We start from the raw sequence: 16,923 nt of genomic DNA, 5'->3' as shown, positions 1-16,923 counted from the left end.
GAAGGAACAAGCATTTATTATAACACTTTACACACCTGATCTCATGTGATTCAGCAACCCGGCTGCTGTTGTAGGTGCTGGGATGATCTCCACTTTATAGTTGGGGAAACTGAGGCAGGCAGCGGGTCCCACAGCTAGGAAAATGTGTGAGGTTGGATTAGAATCCAGGTCTCCCTGACTTCGGGCCCAGCACCCTGGGCACCAGCCACCCTACACCCCCGCCCCCCTCCCCAGTTGTCCCTTGAAGGGTGGGCCCGACAGCTGGGTTTGCTTTTGTTCCTTGGAGGTGCAGCCTAGGGGTTTCTGGCCTGACCACCAGGCCTGTCCCCTGCTGCTGTCCTCCTGGCGTTCTTGTCTGACTGTGACCTAAACCAGAATTCTCTTCTCTTCTTGTCTTTACAGTTTTTTCCATCCTACCCTCCTGCCATGCCCGGGATGGCCCCCTTGCTTGCCCACTCAGGCCCCTTTGGGTCCCTACAGGGAGCCTTCCAGCCCAAGGTACCAGCTGCCCTGGGGGCGGGAGAGAGGGAGGGCAGGGGTATGTCTCGGGTGCCTGTGCCCACGGGGCTGCATGCAACCCACCTGGACACCCCCTCTGGGCCAGCCGCTAGTCAGCTCCTCCCTGCCCTCCCCGAGAGTGGGAGTCTGGCGTACACCTCCCCCACTGCGCTGCGACCCGAGGGAGTGCGGCTGGGCCAGAGCTGCGGGTAGCTTTGCTGTGGGAGACTCTGAGCCACCATTGGAGCGAGTCTCCCCACCTCCCGCTGTCTGTCATCTCTGGAGAGGAGGGGAAGGAGCCGGGGGCTCCTTGTGACTCCGCCCCTCCTGCCCGCTGTCCCCTGGGCATCAGCCCGTCTGCGAGCTCCCAGCCGTGGGCTTTGTTCTGGTGCCCGTTGGTTCTGGGAAGTGCAGAAGGCTGGTGCGGACGGCCTCGGCGTCGGGGGAAGTGACCAGCAAGGTCCCCCGGGGGTCCGTGTCTGGGGGGGAAGAGCCCCCTCCCCAGGAGAACGCTTCTCCCTCTGGCGTCTTTGGACAGCTTAGACTGAGATCAAGCCACCGGAAAGTGGGGATGGACCCCAGGCCTGCAGCCTCTTTCTTACCCCCCCTCCCCCCAAGCCTCGCTGCTCCAGCAGGCCCCAAGCTCTCCAGCGTGAAGGAGGAGGTGACGGTCGCGTTCTGGCTTCGCCAGAAGGGACTCCAGCCAACCGGAGCCTCCGGCGCTTTCAGAACTTGCACCCCCCTTTGTCCAGAGGCCTTTGTCCTCCCTGGGCTGTCCGAGTCCTCCCCCTGCTTCCCTGGCAGCCAGCGGGACGGACACGGAGCGGTCGGACAGACCTGCCGGGACTAAGCTGCTGGTGCCCTGTCTGCGGGGGGGATCAGGAGGGTGATGGCGGCTGCTCCACTCGTGACCGGGGGGCCACCCTTCCGGACCCCGCTGCCCATCTCTCACATCCCCGTGGTGCGCTGAGGCAGAAGGCGCCGGCCTCGTGAAGAGCGGTCCCCGCGCCGATGTCCCCCGCGCTGTGAGACGGGGCAGCGGGCGTCACAGCCATAGACATTGGGACGCGGAGGCCGCCTGGCTGCGTGGGAAGTTGGAACCCGAGGCCGCCTCGGGGCGCTCTCCTCGCCCTGCCGGGCCCCTCTGTGCTGTTCCGCGGGCCTCGGAAACCCTCCCGAGTCAGAGCGAGTCTCCGGGCGATCGCTGGGCCGAGCACCCCACGCGGAGCCGCCTCGGGGGCCTCCCTGAAGTCGGACCGGGGGGGTCGGAGCAGCGGCCTCGGGAAGGGACCGGGAGCCGGGGGCAGAGCCAGAGTCCCCGGCGGCGACGGCGGGGCTGCTCCCGAAGATCCCCCCGAACGTCGGACCCGCGGCAGTGCTGGCAACGGCCACAGACGCCGAGGCTTCTCGTCCGCCGCTTGCAAGTCTCAGGACCCCAAAAGCTAGGAGGGAGCCCCGGGCCGCCGACTCCTTCCGCCCTGGGCGGGCCGCCTCTGACGACGGGGCGAGGCCCTCTCTCCTGACTGGCTCTGGAGATGCCCCGGCTCTCCTCGTGGGCTCCCAGCACTCGCCACAGCCCCTGGCGGGCAGGAGATGCTCCTTCCATGGGGGTCTGATGCTCCCCGTCCCTGCTCCCCTGGCTTCGGGCCCAGGGTCACTGGCTCCTCTCCTTGGTCCAGCATGGGCTGGTCACGGTGTCCGGTTTTAGAAACTTGCAAGAAAGGAGTGTGTGTGCGTGTGCGTGTGTGTGCGCGTGCGTGTGAGCGCACGTGTGTGCGCGTGCGTGTGTGTGCGTGTGTGCGCGTGTGTGTGTGTGTATGGAGAGGGGGCTTGCGTGTGAGTGCGCGTGCAGTGCGTGTGTGCACGTGTGCGTACGGAGAGGGGGCTTGCGTGTGATTGCGCAGCATCATAGACAAAGCCACAGGGGGTCTTGGGGACGGCCTCAGCCACAACCTCATCTTCCAGCCGAGGAAGCGGAGGCTCAGTTATTGAGTGACGATGGGGGTCACAGACCCAGGCTGAGCCCCCGACCCCCTCAGTCCGGCCGCTCCCCCGGGATCCTGGGCCCCTTATGGGCCCTTGAGAGAACTTGGGCAAGCGGCTGGCGCCGGCGTGTGCTGGGCGGGGCTGGCGGGGGCAGCCTTGTGGCCACCGGGTGAAGGGGTCTCTGGGCCGCCTTCGCTCCCCCTCCCCGCTTGGCTTGTAGCTCTCGGAGCCACCTTTGACCCAGTCGGTTGGCAGTCCCCTGCTAAGTAGCTGCCGTTGACGTTCCGGGGCTGTTTTAGCGGCTGAGGGATAGAAAGGCCGAGCTGGTTGGGTGCCTGCCCCGAGGAGCTGCGGGCCCTCTGTCAGTGGGGGAGGGACCCGGGGCCGGGAAGGGCTTCCTGGAGGGGGCGGCGCTGCGGCCCAGACTGGAGCGGGGACGGTCCCCTTGGGGTTGCGGGCCCCGGCCCGGCTCGTAGCCGCCTCTGATTTTAGATGCTTGTGCACGGCGGGAGCTGGCCCGGAGGTGCAGCGTAGGCAGGGCCTCCCTCTGACCAGCTCCCTCCTGACTCGGCTCCTCTCCTCTCTCTCTATCCCAGACGTCAAACCCCATCGACGTGGCGAGTCGCCCGAGCGCCGTCCATCACACCCTTCTACAGAAGACCCCGGGGGTAGGTACCCGCTCTCTTCGGGCTCTCAGCTTGGGGAGGGACCCCCCGGGACCCCCGGGGATTTTTCCATCTCCTGCGCCTGAGATGAGACAGTCTCGGGTTCCATGAACCGTCTGGGAGGGTGGGAGGGTGGCGGGCCCCGGCCGTGCGGCCTCCAGCCCCGAGCCCCCGGACTCGGGCCCTCTCCCACTTTCCCTGTGCACGGGCAGCCCCCACCCCAGGAGACCGGCAGTGATAGTAACGCGTTACCTTCTCTGTTGGTCCCAGGTGTCTGACCCCTACCGGACGCAGGTCAGGGTAAGTAAGGGGGAGAGACACACGGGGGGGGCTGGCATTCGGCCGGGAGACCCTTTGTGGGAAGGCAGTGTCGCCGGCATGGGCCGGATCCCTTTCATAGCTGGGCCTGGGCCTCCAGCCCGGTCTCTGGAGGCGCTGCTTCCCCAGACCCCCACACACACCCTGAGGGGGAGGGGAAGGGACGAGACCGGGGCTCCCGGCGAGCACGCGCTCGTAGCCGACGGCTTCTGTCCCGCGCAGAAACCAGGAAAGTGGTGCGCCGTGCACGTGCAGATCGCCTGGCAGATCTACCATCACCAGCAGAAGATCAAGGTGAGCTTCCGCCTCCTTCCCCCCCAGCCCCGCCACGGGTCTCTGTCTGTGTGGGGGGAGCGGCAGCGGGCAGACTTGGACAGCCTGGACCCGAACAAGGTTTCGGCCTGGGAAGAGCTGCCCCAAGCCAGCCACGCAAACCCCGGAGAGGGATGGATGGATGCTTACAAGAACATAAGGCCAGAAGATTCCGGCCTTTTTCAAAAAAACCATCTTTTTGTCAATCTCCTTGGTAAATTTTTCCTCCTCCTTGACTCAGCGAGCCTTCCTGGTCACAAAGGAGGTTTTGTTGTTGTTTTGGATTTTTGTGGGCAGATTGCTCATTTGCTTGTTTGCTTAAATTGAGGAAAAGAGAGAAAGGAAACACTAAGTAGCTGCCCTGTGCCAGGCCCTGTGCTGAGCATATTGCAAATAGGATCTCATTTGATCCTCACAACAATCCTGACAAGGAAGTGCTCTTGGGATCCCCATTTTACAGATGGGAAACTGAGGCAGGCAGCTTGAGTGATCTCCCCGTCTCCCTGCCAGGAAGTATCTGAGGCCGGATCTGGACTCGGGAATTTGTAGCTCCGGGTTCAGTTGCTTGGGGGAGGGGGGAGCAGGGTTGGGCACCCTTTTCTGACGACCCGTGCCGCCAGTATTCCAAACTGCCCCACCCCCCCAAAAAAGGAAGCTCTTTAAGACTGGTCGCACCCAGGGAGCCCTGGAGAGGGGAGTGGGGGGTGTTGGAGATCTGCTTCCGGAGGAGGGACGGAGAAGAAAGCTCAGGCTGCAGGGGCAGGGCGGGCTGGCCGTCTCCGTGGAAAGATGGACCTTCGAGGAGAGGAAGGAGGACAGGTTTTCTCATCTGTCCAAAAGCGTCATCAGACACCTCTTCTCCCCCTCCCGCCTTTGCATCCTCCATTGAGAGCGAGGGGGTTGGGGCTTGGAAGGAAGGGCGAGCACAGGGAGGGCCCCCACGTGTGATTTAGAGCCTGTTTGTCTTTGCAGCAGATGCACCTGGATCCCCACAAGCTGGAAATCGGTGGCAAACTGGACCTCTTCAGCCGGCCCCCCGCCCCCGGGGTGTTCCCTGGCTTCCATTACCCCCAGGACCTGGCCAGACCACTTTTCTCAACCACAGGTAAGCGACCCCAGGCTCCGTGTGTTTGTCTGCGGCCCCCCCGCCTATGTTGTAGCCCAGACCTCGACGGAGAGCTCGGGGTAGTGGGTCAAGAAAAGTGATGTATTTGAATTTCCTCTGGTCAGTCCCCCTCCCTGTCAGAAAGTCACAGTGAAAAGCTCGGGGAAACGTGGTCTTGTTGGTTCCTCGGACGTCTGAGGGGCCACGTGGGAAGGGTGACGATGACGTCCCAGTGAGTGACGAAAGGGACCAGAGGTCATTGTCCTGGAGCACTGCCCAGCTGACCGCAAAGCGCCGGTCACTCAGGAGCGGCCGGAGGCTCTGAGACCGTGAGCCTCCTGGATGGGGGCTCTGCGCGTTTAGCCTGACTGGATGTCTTTCGCTTCAGCACACAGTTGGGGGTGGGGGCTGGACCTGGCCCCTGGGCCAAGGGTTTCTCTGGGCCCGGATTGAGGCAGGAGGGAGCAGCCCATCCTTGGCCCAGCAGCCAGAACCCAGCTGGAGGCAGGAGGAGCCGAGAGGTCAAACGGCTCGGTGCCAGCTGCAGAGCCGGCCAAGGGAGCTGCTGAGATCACTCCGTTTCCCCCAGCAGGGGGTCAGCGCTGAGAGCCCGAGGCAGCCCCAGCTTTGAGCTGGTGTCCTTCCTGGGCAGGGGGCCGCCTAGCACGCAGACAAACCCGTCAGCTCCCGGCCTGAGCCTGCAGAGAAACAGGGGGGCCGCGGGGACAAGTCGGAGCCCACGGCAGGAACTTGGAGGCTCTCCTGGGGCCTGGCAGTGACGGCCGGGGCTCCCGGGCCGGTGTGCCAGCAGAGACAGGACCCCGTCCCAGGGATCGGGGGGCAGAGGGGTAACGAGGAGGGGGTAGCCCGTGGAAGAGGTTATCTGTCCCCCGATGGACACTCGGGACTCCCGGGGTGAAGGAGGGAAGCCGTGACCAAGTGCCGCCGAGACGAGACGGTCCCTGGGGCTCCACAGGGCCAGTCTTTGAGTAAAAATCCAGGTGCAGCCGGCAGGGCCTGGAGTCAGGCGGGCCGCTCAGCCCTGTTTCTTACGTGTAAAAAGGTAAAAAAATCTGTTTTCTCAGGGTGGTTGTGAGGATCAGATGAGATATTTGTTGCTGGTTTTTGTTTTTATAGTTTTTGCTGAGGCAGTTGGGGTTAAGTGACTTGCTCAGGGTCACACAGCTGGGAGTGTGAAGTGTCTGAGACCAGATTCAAATTCGGGTCCTCCTGGCTCTATCTACTCCCCCATTTGGCTGCCCCCTCAAATGGGATATTTGTAAAGTGCTGGCCCACCTCCGGCCCAGAGTAAGACTCTCTGAGTGCCAGCTGTCGTCATTCTTATTTACATGTGACTAAGGATAAGTTGTGGGAGCAGAAGGTTCTGAGTTAGAAAGGGCCCGAGAGAGGATTCTCAATTTGTAGATGGGGAGACTGAGGTTACCCAGAGGCCAAGTGATGGGACATTTCCTGCCAGCCTCAGTTTCCTTATCTGTAAAATGGGAGCCACCTTGACCTTGCTTACACACCTTTGGTAAACCTTGAAGTACCACGGAACTGGGAGCTGTTGTTCAAGTCCAGGCAAGTGCTTGTGTGCGTGCACCAGGACAGCCAGGAGCAGGAGATCTGGGTGCAATGTGGGTGCCAGGAGCAGCCGGCGGAAAAACCTGGGGCCACAGAGCAGGGGGGTCAGCTGCAGCCGTGGCTGGGTCCGGGGCCGGTGGGTGTCTAAGAGAGAGACGGGGAGAAAGCAAGGAGAACGAGGAGGAGGGGACACAGAGCCACACACAGGAGAGAGATCGGGGAGTCCAAAGAGCTGGGCTTGGCCGTGCTTGGCTGGGTGATGGGGGCTGTTCCCCGAGTGTCGGGCTCCTCGTCTGCACGGAGTGGGGGGCGGGGGGGGAGTTCCAGCCCTGGTTCAGGGCGGTGAGCGAGCTCTCTGGGCACGCCAGGGAACAGCGGGAAGAGCAGCTCGGAGGCTCTCCAGGCTCTTTTCACTTTCTCACATGTTTGGCAAATTTACCCCCTGCCTGTTTCCCTGCCATTACTAATGAGAGGTTCTCAAAGGTCGCTCCTAGCTTTGGGATTCTATTGTTTTGTGCTCAGAGGAGGAACCTTTCCAGAGACCTCCCCTCGATGACGGGAGGGGAGGAGAGCAGCAGGGACTCTTTCTGAGGATGCAGGAGGACAGAAATCTTGGTCACGAGATCCAAGGGTTGGGGGAGATGGCTCTAAGTGCCCACGGCACAGAGCCTCTGAGGTCTCCCAGCTTCCCAAAGAAAGGGGTGTCTCTCCCCTCCTCTCTTTCTTACCTTTTGTCAATCTGTGTCTCTCTCCTCTCTTCTCCCTCTGTCTGTCCGTCTTTGTTAATTTCTTTTCCTCTCCCTTCCTCTCTGCCTTTCTCTCTCTCCTCCCTCTTCCCCCTTCCTTTTCTCTGTCTGTCTCCTCTGTCTTTCCTCCCCCTTCCTTCTTTCTCTATCTCTGTGTTTCAGTCTCTCTCTGTGTCTCTCCTTCTCTCTTTCTCCCTCTGTCCATCTTTATCCCTTTTGGTCTCTTTCTTTCCCTCTCTCTCCCTCTGCCTTTATCGCTTTCTCTTTCTGTCTCTGGCCTCCTTCCTCTCCCTCTCTCTCCCCTCCCTCCCATGACTTTATTAAAGCTAATTTTGCACCTCATAAGGTAAGGGACCAGAATTCTGCTCTGGGTCCGATTCCCACCATAGGGAAGACCGTGGGATGGGCACATACACTGAGGGCCGTGTGGCTGCCCCAGATTAGACTGCATGATTTTTAAGGAGAAAGCAGACCAGTGCTGATGCACAGCCTGAGCTTTTGGGGGATATTCTCCAGAGGATTGTCATTAATACAAGACTCCAGGCAAGTTGTAGGAGCAGAAGGTTGAGAGTTAGAAAGGGTCAGGAGAAGATTCTAATCCAGCCCTCTCGTTTTACAGATGGGAAACGTGAACTCCAGATCTCTGGAAGGATGGGAGAGGATGGGAGGTTTTTGTGTCTAGGGAAAAGCCTAAGTTTCCTTCCAGCTTTAGTTGTAGGGTCCTGTGAATGAGGAAGGAGTCCCTGATCCTAAGAAGGGTCAACCCCATTGCTCAAGATAGACAAAAAATGCCCTGCAAGGACAAAAATGGTTAGGCAGAATGGCTGACGCTCTTATTATTTTGCCCTTCTGCTCTGCCAAGAAATAGGGTTGGGGGCTGAAAAAGATGGGGAGTTCACTCCATCAAAAAAAATGATAATGTAGAAAAACAGAGAAACAGAAAGAAGTCACCGGCTCACGCGATGTGCCATTGCACCCAGTATTGGAAGAAAAGTGACCTTGTTACGTCATCTTCACAAGACAAGGGAGAACAGCCTGCTTGAGCGCTAGAAAAAGGCGGGTGTCCTGGTTTTCAAAATAGGGAAGAAAATGGATTCTCCCGACCATGGACCAGTAAGCCTCCCCTCCATTCCAGATACTATTAAAAGAATAATTAGTGAGCTTCCAGAGAAGGGGCGCAGCAGTCCCAGTCGGTGTAGCTGCATCGGGAAAGGGCCATGCTGGGATCGTTTGCTCATCTTAGGAACGAGGTGCTGCTATTAGCCCCCTTCCTACAGATGAGGAACTGAGGCAAACGGGGTTAAATGGGTTGCCCAGGAGAATACTGTCCTCGGCTGGACTCGAACCCAGACCTTCCTGACTCTAGGCCTGGGCCACCTAGCTGCCCCAGAATGCTGTAAGGATAAATATAAAACCTTTTAGGAAGAAGCATATGGCCTTTCATTTAGACTGTCATGTCTAGATGGCAGTTCATGAGAGAAAGAAATGGGGGTGTCCAGTAGGAGTCCACAGTATGAGGTGGCTGCCAGGAGAAAGCCACCTCGGATTAAATTAAAAGAGGGATGGGGCGGGGGGGTGAGGGGGAGGAGCGCAGTTGATTAATCTTTTTTAATTTATTTATTTCCAGTATACATTGTCTTCTGAATCATGTTGGGAGAGAAAAAATCAGAACAAGGGGAAAAAACCATGGGAGAGATTTAAAAAAAAAAAAAAAAAAAAGAAGAAGTGAACACAGCATGTGTTGATTTACATTCACTCTCCATATTCTTTTTCTGGATGCAGATGGCATTTTCTGTCCAAAGTCTACTGGGATTGCTTTGAACATTAATTTATTTTTAACAAAATTGTACGGGTGTTTGGTTTCCCAGCGGGTCCTCCTTCCACATAGCACCTCCACTTTGCAGATGTTGTTTCATTTGCTCCTCAGTCGGTGCAGGAGTCCACAGCTGGCAGTTTGTCCCAGGGCCAGACCCTCTGACCGCACAGACCAGAAGAACCATGAGGGCCCTTCCCGCTTCCGAGGGCGGCTCCCAGAGGTCCTGGGACACCCCGGGGGGACAGCCTCTGATCAGAGCCCTCTCTTCCTCTTCCCTCCCCAGGTGCTGCCCATGCAGCCACCGCGCCGTTTGGCCCCTCGCCCCATCACAGCAGCTTCCTGCCCACCGGCCACCTGACGGGTGAGTGATGTGGGTGAGCCCAGGGAGAACAGAGAGGTGAGGGCGGTGGGGGGTTGGGAGAGGAGGGAGCAGGCGGTCCCGCCAGGGCCAGAGGGAAGCCCAGGGCATGCGGACCACCCTCCGGCAGCTGCCAAGGACCTGCCCAAAAGCTCAAGTGCACCGTCCCTCTCACGGAGCCCGGCTGGGCCTGCGGTGCATTTGGGCCCTCCCAGAGGGCATGAGCATCTGCTGGGTGCCTGGTGCTGTCCTCAGTGCTGAAGACAGTGCAGAATCAAAGGGTCCTGGGGGGCTCTGCTGCTGCAGCACATGTGGAGCGGAGGTGGGGAGAGCGAGGAAGTGACTGAGCAGCCTAGAGCCTGGCCAGGCCTTTTCTGTTCCCAGCCGGACTGTGCAGGCGGGCGCTGAATCCCCCCTCACCTGCCCCTTTTGCCTCTGCAGACCCTTTCAGCAGGTCCAGCACCTTCAGCGGCCTCGGCAACCTGGGGAGCAACGCCTTCGGAGGCCTGGGCAGCCACGCGCTGGGTAACTATGGGCACGGGAGAGGGGGTCGGGTCCTCGCTCTGGGCTTGTCAGGAGGTAGAGGCAAGGGAGTGCTTAGGGGTATGCAAAGCACTTACATAAAAAATCCAGAATTGCCTCCTCCTGCGGGGACAGGCCACCAAGAGGCCGGAGGGTGGCCACCAAAAGTTCCCGCAGTTTGAGCATTTGCCCCAGTGGGATGAGCTGCCACCACCCCCAAAGTCCCAGATCTGCCCATGGAAGGGACTTCTGAGGCCATCGGGTCCTGCCTTCCCATTTTACAGATGAGAAAAATGAGGTCTGAGGAGCTCAAGTGAAGTGACTTGCACAGAGTCCCCTAGGACAGGGGTGGGATTTGGTCCCAGATGCATCCATTGTCTGTGGGGGGGTGTTGAGCTAGATACTCTTGGGGCTTTTCTTCGGGGAGCTCTCATCTGTTTCCTCTGCATGGGGGGGTCGGGGGGAAGCTGTCAGCACCCCCTTCCCCATATCCCCTCCCCCCCTCGGCCTGCATCATCACTCTTAGCAAGGCCTCCTGGGCCGTTCTTGGCTCCACGACTGATCCGTGGCCCTTCTCTCACCCAGCTCACAACAGCATCTTTGCTCACAAGGAAACCCCAACCCTGCAGAGCTTTAACAACCCCCACGAGCCCTGGAACCGGCTCCACCGCACGCCGCCTTCCTTCCCAACTCCTCCTCAGTGGCCCAAGCCCGGGGACCCCGAGCGCAGCTCGTCCCTGAACAACCATGACCGAGACCGGGACCCCGAGAAGGGCAAAGAGGAGCGAGATCGGTGAGTGTCTGCTCCGGGCCGGACCCGAGGGCCCCTGCCCACCCCACTCCTGGCAAGTCCAGGGGAGCTTGGCCAGAGGTGGAAGCCAGATCTGCCCCTTAAGGCCAGAGGGGTTCTCAGCCTCGGCCGTGCCGGTGCAAGCCACAGGGCTTAGCTCTAAAGCTGCAGGAGTCCTCAGAGGTCATTTAAATTGAGCCCCTTCCTGGGACCCTCGGGGACCTGAGATGTGACTCGCACGTGGCCACGTGGGAGGGGGCAGCTGAGGTTTTCCTCCTTGGAGCCTCTGGAGGAGGGAAGGGGCTGGGGAGCGCGCTGCGAATTTGTTGGAGGCCCAGAAGGCGGGCGGAGAGGAGGGTGCCGGAGCTTCTGAATGCTCGGTCCTACGTCAGAGAGCTTTGCAGGGGGAGGTCGGCACATGTCGGGGAGGGGAGTGCGGGGGGAGGTCGGCACGTGTCGGGGAGGGGAGCACAGTTCTCGATCAGTTGCCGCTAGGGCCCCTCCCCACGGGGAGAAAGGCGAGAGCCTGCTTGGCCTGAGCAGGCAGGAGTCCGTGGCCTCGAGCTCCTCCTCCAGGACAGTATTGGGAGGTCAGAGAGCACCAAAAAAGCGTCCCAAGAGGGGCAAATGAAGTCAGCGATGAGGCTGCTCTGTACAGACAGGAGAGGCAGGTTCAGGAAGGAGGCTTTGGGAGGTTCTGGAGGAGAGAATTGTGTTTAGGATTAGGAGAAAGCCTTGAATGTCAAGAAGGAGGTTTATAGGTCAGTCAGCGATCATGTATTAAGCTCCTGTTGTATGCTAAGACTGGGCATACAGAGGCACAAATGAAATGGTCCTTGCCCTTAAGGGGCTTACGGTCTATCAGAGAAGGTCTCAGGGACACAGAAAAGCGGAACATGCACTAAGTAGGACTGGGAGCATTAGGAGACACTGAGGAAATAGTGTAATGCTGCACAGAAAGCAGATTCTGGGAGGCCAGGGCACGAGGGCAAACCTCCTGCGGCAGGTGCTGGGGGGCCATGAGGAATCTAAGGGGCGGAGCAGACCTCGGCATTGGAGAGAGCGTCTGGCAGCTGCTCCATGGGCCGGGGCAGGTACGGTCAAAGCCCCGGGGTGAATGAGGACCCTGAGAACGAGGTTAGGAATGGGGCCTCGGGTTCCCTCTGAGAAGCAGAGGCAGAGGCCTTGGGGAGCTTGGGCCGGGTCCCCGGCCAGGTCACCTCACTTGGATGGAGGCTCTACCGGCCCAGAAGCTGCCCGGGCCTAGGATAAGGCTGGGGCTCCGGACCCAAGGCTGGGAGGTTTTCTAACCTAAGATTGTCAGTAATGCAGAGCTTTAGGAAATGTCAGGTGCTGCAGAGAGATCGAGGAAAGGGGACCTGAGAAAAGTTCTGGACTTGGTTGTTGCCTGGCAGAGAGAGGGCTGGACTGGGAGGCTTTTCCACCCCCCCCCCACCCCCCTGCCCGAGGCCCCAGCCTGGCTCCCCATCAGTGAGGCGATCGCAGCGGGTGATCTTTGAGGTCTCCGCGAGCCTCCCCTTTCCTTGGGGTCACTGGCAGGGCAGGTTCTGTTGGGCGAGTTGTGCCCACACTAGGAAAGGGGACGAACCCACGTGGGGCCGAATGGGGAGGCCTGGGCGGGGCGGAGGGTGGAGCCCTCAGCTGAGGAGCTGGAGTCCAGATGGTGGGCTTCCATTTGTGGTCAGTGTCTGCCCATTTTGCCTCAAGATCAGACAGGTGAGGAAAGGAAATAAGCATTTATTAAGTGCCTACTCCGTGCCGGGCACTGTGCCAACCCCTTGGCTGATGGGGTCTCATTTGATAACCACAACAACCTGGAAGGTAGATGGTGGTGTTGGGGTCCCTGTTTTACACTGGGGGAAACTGAGGCAGAATGATTTCGAGCTGTCCCAGGATTACAGAGCTAGGAAGTGCCTGAGGGTAGATTTGAACTCCAGACCTGGTGCTCTAGCTGTCGCACCATCTGACTAAAGTCGGACCCTGGAGGGACCGCCCAGATGGGATGATTTTTCATTTTACGATTCCACCTGCGTGGAGAGAAGAGGAATGGAGAAGGCTTGGAAAGGGGGGGGGGGTCTTTGAATGGCTGTTGTGGGGAAGGGAGAGCTGGGCTTGCTCTTTGTGGTCCCCGAGGGTGAGAGGAAAAGTAAGAGTTGGGGTGGGGAGGAGGGGAGTAAAAGGAAAAGGTTCCCATAAGGCTTAGAGCCGTCTGGGAGTGGCTGGGGTCGTCTTCTCCCCTCCTCGGGGAGGTCTCAGAGGCGTGGGGGACGAGCAGCACTAGCTCTGGAGGGCCTTTGCCTCCCGGCACGCAAATCCTATATCTGGAGATGTTTTGGGGGAGATGAGTCTGTGGTGGATCCTGAGTATCTTGAGAAAAGTTGAGAGGCAAAATCCAAAGCATGAGTGTGGGAGCGAGCTGGGGCTTCCCCGAGCGAGGGGCCGTCCCCAAGAACCACCGCTCTGGGAGCGCCTTTGCCCCGCCCCGGGGGCCGGGGAGGCCGGTGTCCGGCCCTAGCCAGATGTTTGTTTCCCCAGGGACATCATGGACAAAAGCCGCCATTCTAACCGCTCCTCCCCAGCCTCGGCGCCCGTGACCCATCAGATCAGCAACCTCATCCGCAGCAACAGCCAGACCTCCATGGAGCCCTCCCGGCCGGCCGGCCTGGGCGAGAGGGAGCCGCCCGACCGGCTCCGCGACGCCCCGCTGTCTGAGCACAAGGTCAAGGAGAGCCGCTCGCCCCTCAAGGAGGGCCTGGAGAAGCAGCCCCCCGAGGACGGCGGGAAGCCCCTCATCCAGTCCGTGTCCCCCTACAGCAAGCCCAGCCTCAGCGAGAGCCTCAAGCTGAGCGGCCTCGTCACCGCCAAGGAGCTGGAGCGCAACCCGGAGCCGCTGAGCGACCTCTCCAAGCTCAAGAACGACGTCAAGGTCAAGGAGGAGCGCAAGGAGGACGGAGACGTGCTGGTGGTGGGGGCGGAGCCCTCGCGAGAGCCCGCCACAGCGCCCTCCCTGCACGGGCTGCCCCTGGCCCACTCGATGGCCACTTCAGTGCCACTGGCCATGGGGGGCGTGCACCCCATGGGCGGCGTGAATGTGCTGGACCGTTCGCGCGTGATGACGCCGCTCATGGGCATGAGCCCCCTGACGGGGCGGGAGAGGCTCCCCCACCCGGGCTTCTCCTGGGATCCGCTCCGCGACCCCCTGCGGGACACCTACCGCAGCCTGGACCTGCACCGCCGCATGGACCTGCAGCTGCGCTCGGACTCCCTGCACCGCCTGCCCGCGGGCTCCGGCTTCTACGACCACGAGCGCCCCTACCGGGACCGCGAGCCCCACGACTACACGCCCGAGAGCCTGCTGGAGGCCCGGCGGGAGCAGCAAGAGCGGGAGCGCCTGCAGCTGCGCGAGGAGCTGGAGCGGGCCCGAGCGCACCACCTGCACCGCCGCCCATGGATGGGCACCTGGCGCACGTGCCCTCCTTCATGCCCCACCTGGGCGGGATGCACTACCCCAGACTGAGCCCGTCCGCCACTGCCCTGCACAACGGGATCCTCAACAGGACCCCCCCCACCGCGGCGCTGAGCGCCCCGCCCCCCCTGGTGCCCGCCAGCGGTGCCCGGCCCCCCTCCCCACGCAGGACTACGCCCCTCACAAACTCTGAGGCCAGGGACTACTCCCCCTCCCGGAACCCCAAAGAAGTCGAGGCGCGGTAGTCCCCCTCCCCACCGAGAATTTTAAAACTCCTGTACATAAACAGAATCTTTTACAAAATGCACTGCTGTAAACTTTTTTTTTTTTTTATGTAAATTTGTAGAACTTTAAGCACAGTTCCATAAATCCTGGGGGTTATACAAACTTTTCAACACAAAGGTTGTGTAGCAGGGGAATTTAATATATAGCAGATTCTGGTGATTTGGGGTTCATGCACAGAAATGGCTTATTCAAAAAACAAAAAAAAAAAATCGTTTGTACATTTTTTTTCCCAAATGTGAGAAGCATTTTTGATGCATTTGTATTTTTTTTTTAATTTTGTGCTCTTGACTCGCTTTAAAAAAAAAAAAAAAAAGACTGGCTTTTTTTGTTCTTAGTTCGATTTGCCGTTTAAAGTCCTCAGCTTATTACTGAGATTATTCCCAGGGTTTCTTAAAGTCTTATTTATGGAGAAAACTGTTATTTCATACAGCGCACTGTGAGGCTCCTAGACGAGACCACCCGGTCCTTCCCTCCCCTTGGTACTTTGGAACCGAAGTTACAGATATATATTAAAATAATTATTAATAATAATAATGTACAAAACTGTTTGTTTTTTGCCTTATTATATTATGCAGAAATTTAAGAGGGATTTTTTTGACTTCTTGTTTAAAAAAAAAACACCAAGGAAACAATTGTAAATATCCTGTCAATATATATGTAAAACATTAAATTCTTAACATAAGTAGACTTTATAAAGAAAAACGGTTTCTAGAACCACTCTGGTTCATAACATGGTTACAGAACTCCTCTGCCATCAAGCAGGAACAGTTTCTAAAGATAAATGAAGGTGGCATCTATATACTTCAACTATGCAAGAGCCCCAAGACAGGTTGCATTGGGTGATGGGCGGCGGGAAGGGGATTTTCCAAAATCGAGGCGCCATACCACACCCATTCCAACTTGTAGCTTTGGAAAGAGAACGGGAAAGGACACGTCCTGGGAAGAGAGATTTTGCTTCTCCTAAACACGGAGATGGTCCGGTGTGGGTCCGGAAGGGATAGCATAGAACGGAGGGGAGCAGAGGGACACCCTGAGTAGGGTTTGGGGCGTCCTTGCTGAGCGTACAGGGCAGCAGGAGGGACTGGCGGTCTCCGGGGCTAGCAGGAACAATTTTCACAATTTTCCATGCATCTTTATGCTAATTGTGCAGTGTTCTTACTGGAATCAGTAAATGAGACAAGTAGAATATTAGGAGTACTAAAAAAAAAGTCTACTGGTTGATTTTTTTTTTTTTTAATTAAAAGACAGAAGAAATTCTGATATATTCTCTCTAGTACATGAAGACCATCAGCCGATGTTTGTTTCTGTGTGGTCCTTTGGCCGTGGCCTCTGTGGTATGACTTGGTTTTGGTTTCCAGTTTTACTTTCGTGCATATATATATAAATATACACACACATATATATATATGTCACCATGTTTTCCTTGCTGTACACCTTCCTTATGTGTTTATTTTCCAATGCCCATGTTTTATATAGACTTATCTCTATCCCGGGTGCTTTGCCCTCGTTAATTCTACCATTCACTGCTGTTTTCTTTCCTCAACGCTGTATTCTCCATCCCCATCCTTCCCTCACAACCCCCTGTAATTTTAAACTTTTCGTTTCCTTGTAGATCAATGAAGATAAATACAACATTGATTTTGGATGAAAAGATGGTTGAGTGTTTCTGTGTCTTAGCTTAGGCCTGGTTCACCCTGAGGCTAATGGCTTATCGACAGATGTGCTCAGCTAGAGCTTTTCAGGGTGGGGAGGGTGGGGACGGTGGGGAATGAGGTGTGGGGGGAGGCCTCTGGCTTCTGAGGGGCCCCAGCCTGATACCCCTTAGCAAAGGAGAAAGCTCACAAGAGTCCAGCAGGAGTCCCCAATAAAAGCATACAGGACAGCGGCCTTCGTGGGATCCCAACACATTACACGCCCTGGCCAGCAAGAAAACCTCAGTGAATGAGTGGTTGGTTCAATGGGAAGATTGGGTAGGGTCCTAGGGGAGGTTCAGCAGGCCCCAGGAAAAATTCAGCAGGCCCCAAGGGAGGTTCAGCAGGCCCCAGGAAAGTTATAATTGCTTCTCACTGATGTTCATGTAACATGTCCAAAAGCTGACTTAAGTTCAGCTCCCAAATTCCCAACTCACAATACTCATCCCCTTCACCATGAACAGTACCCCTTAAATAGGGATTCTTAACCTGGGATCCATGAACTTTAAAAAATATTTATATTTGAGTTGTCAATATGATCTTTTCTTGCGCTTTACATATGGACTCCCTCAGAGTGTCCAAGGGATGCAAAAAACAAGATCCCCACCATCCAGGGACCTCCCGTGCATGACCCTGAGGGATGATGGGCCCTCTTGATCACTGGGCAGGGCAACGTCCTTCACAGTAGTGGGACCTGAAACTAGGCGCCAACCCTCGGGACTTGCCTTGATTTATAGATTTTCCAGAAAACCAGATGGGA

The 16,923-nt window shown here is 57.8% G+C and overlaps 1 protein-coding gene across 1 annotated transcript in view; it reads left to right on the top strand.

The window, feature by feature from the left end:
- The window catches only part of FBRSL1 (fibrosin like 1), a 234,576-nt gene extending 218,453 nt beyond the window's left edge, over positions 1-16,123 (top strand). The window contains 10 exon segments of the mRNA XM_051972577.1: positions 403-498; positions 3,081-3,152; positions 3,420-3,449; positions 3,690-3,761; positions 4,752-4,884; positions 9,314-9,391; positions 9,830-9,913; positions 10,496-10,703; positions 13,257-14,146; positions 14,149-16,123. Of these exon segments, the coding sequence (XP_051828537.1) occupies positions 403-498; positions 3,081-3,152; positions 3,420-3,449; positions 3,690-3,761; positions 4,752-4,884; positions 9,314-9,391; positions 9,830-9,913; positions 10,496-10,703; positions 13,257-14,146; positions 14,149-14,432 (1,947 nt within the window). The 3' untranslated portion in view covers positions 14,433-16,123.
- The last annotated feature ends 800 nt before the right edge of the window (positions 16,124-16,923 follow it).

Source organism: Antechinus flavipes, chromosome 1, assembly GCF_016432865.1.
Source record: "Antechinus flavipes isolate AdamAnt ecotype Samford, QLD, Australia chromosome 1, AdamAnt_v2, whole genome shotgun sequence".
Classification (NCBI taxonomy): Eukaryota; Metazoa; Chordata; class Mammalia; order Dasyuromorphia; family Dasyuridae; genus Antechinus; species Antechinus flavipes.
The sequence above is the reverse complement of the archived record's forward strand: the minus strand, read 5'-3'. Positions and strand labels throughout refer to the sequence as shown.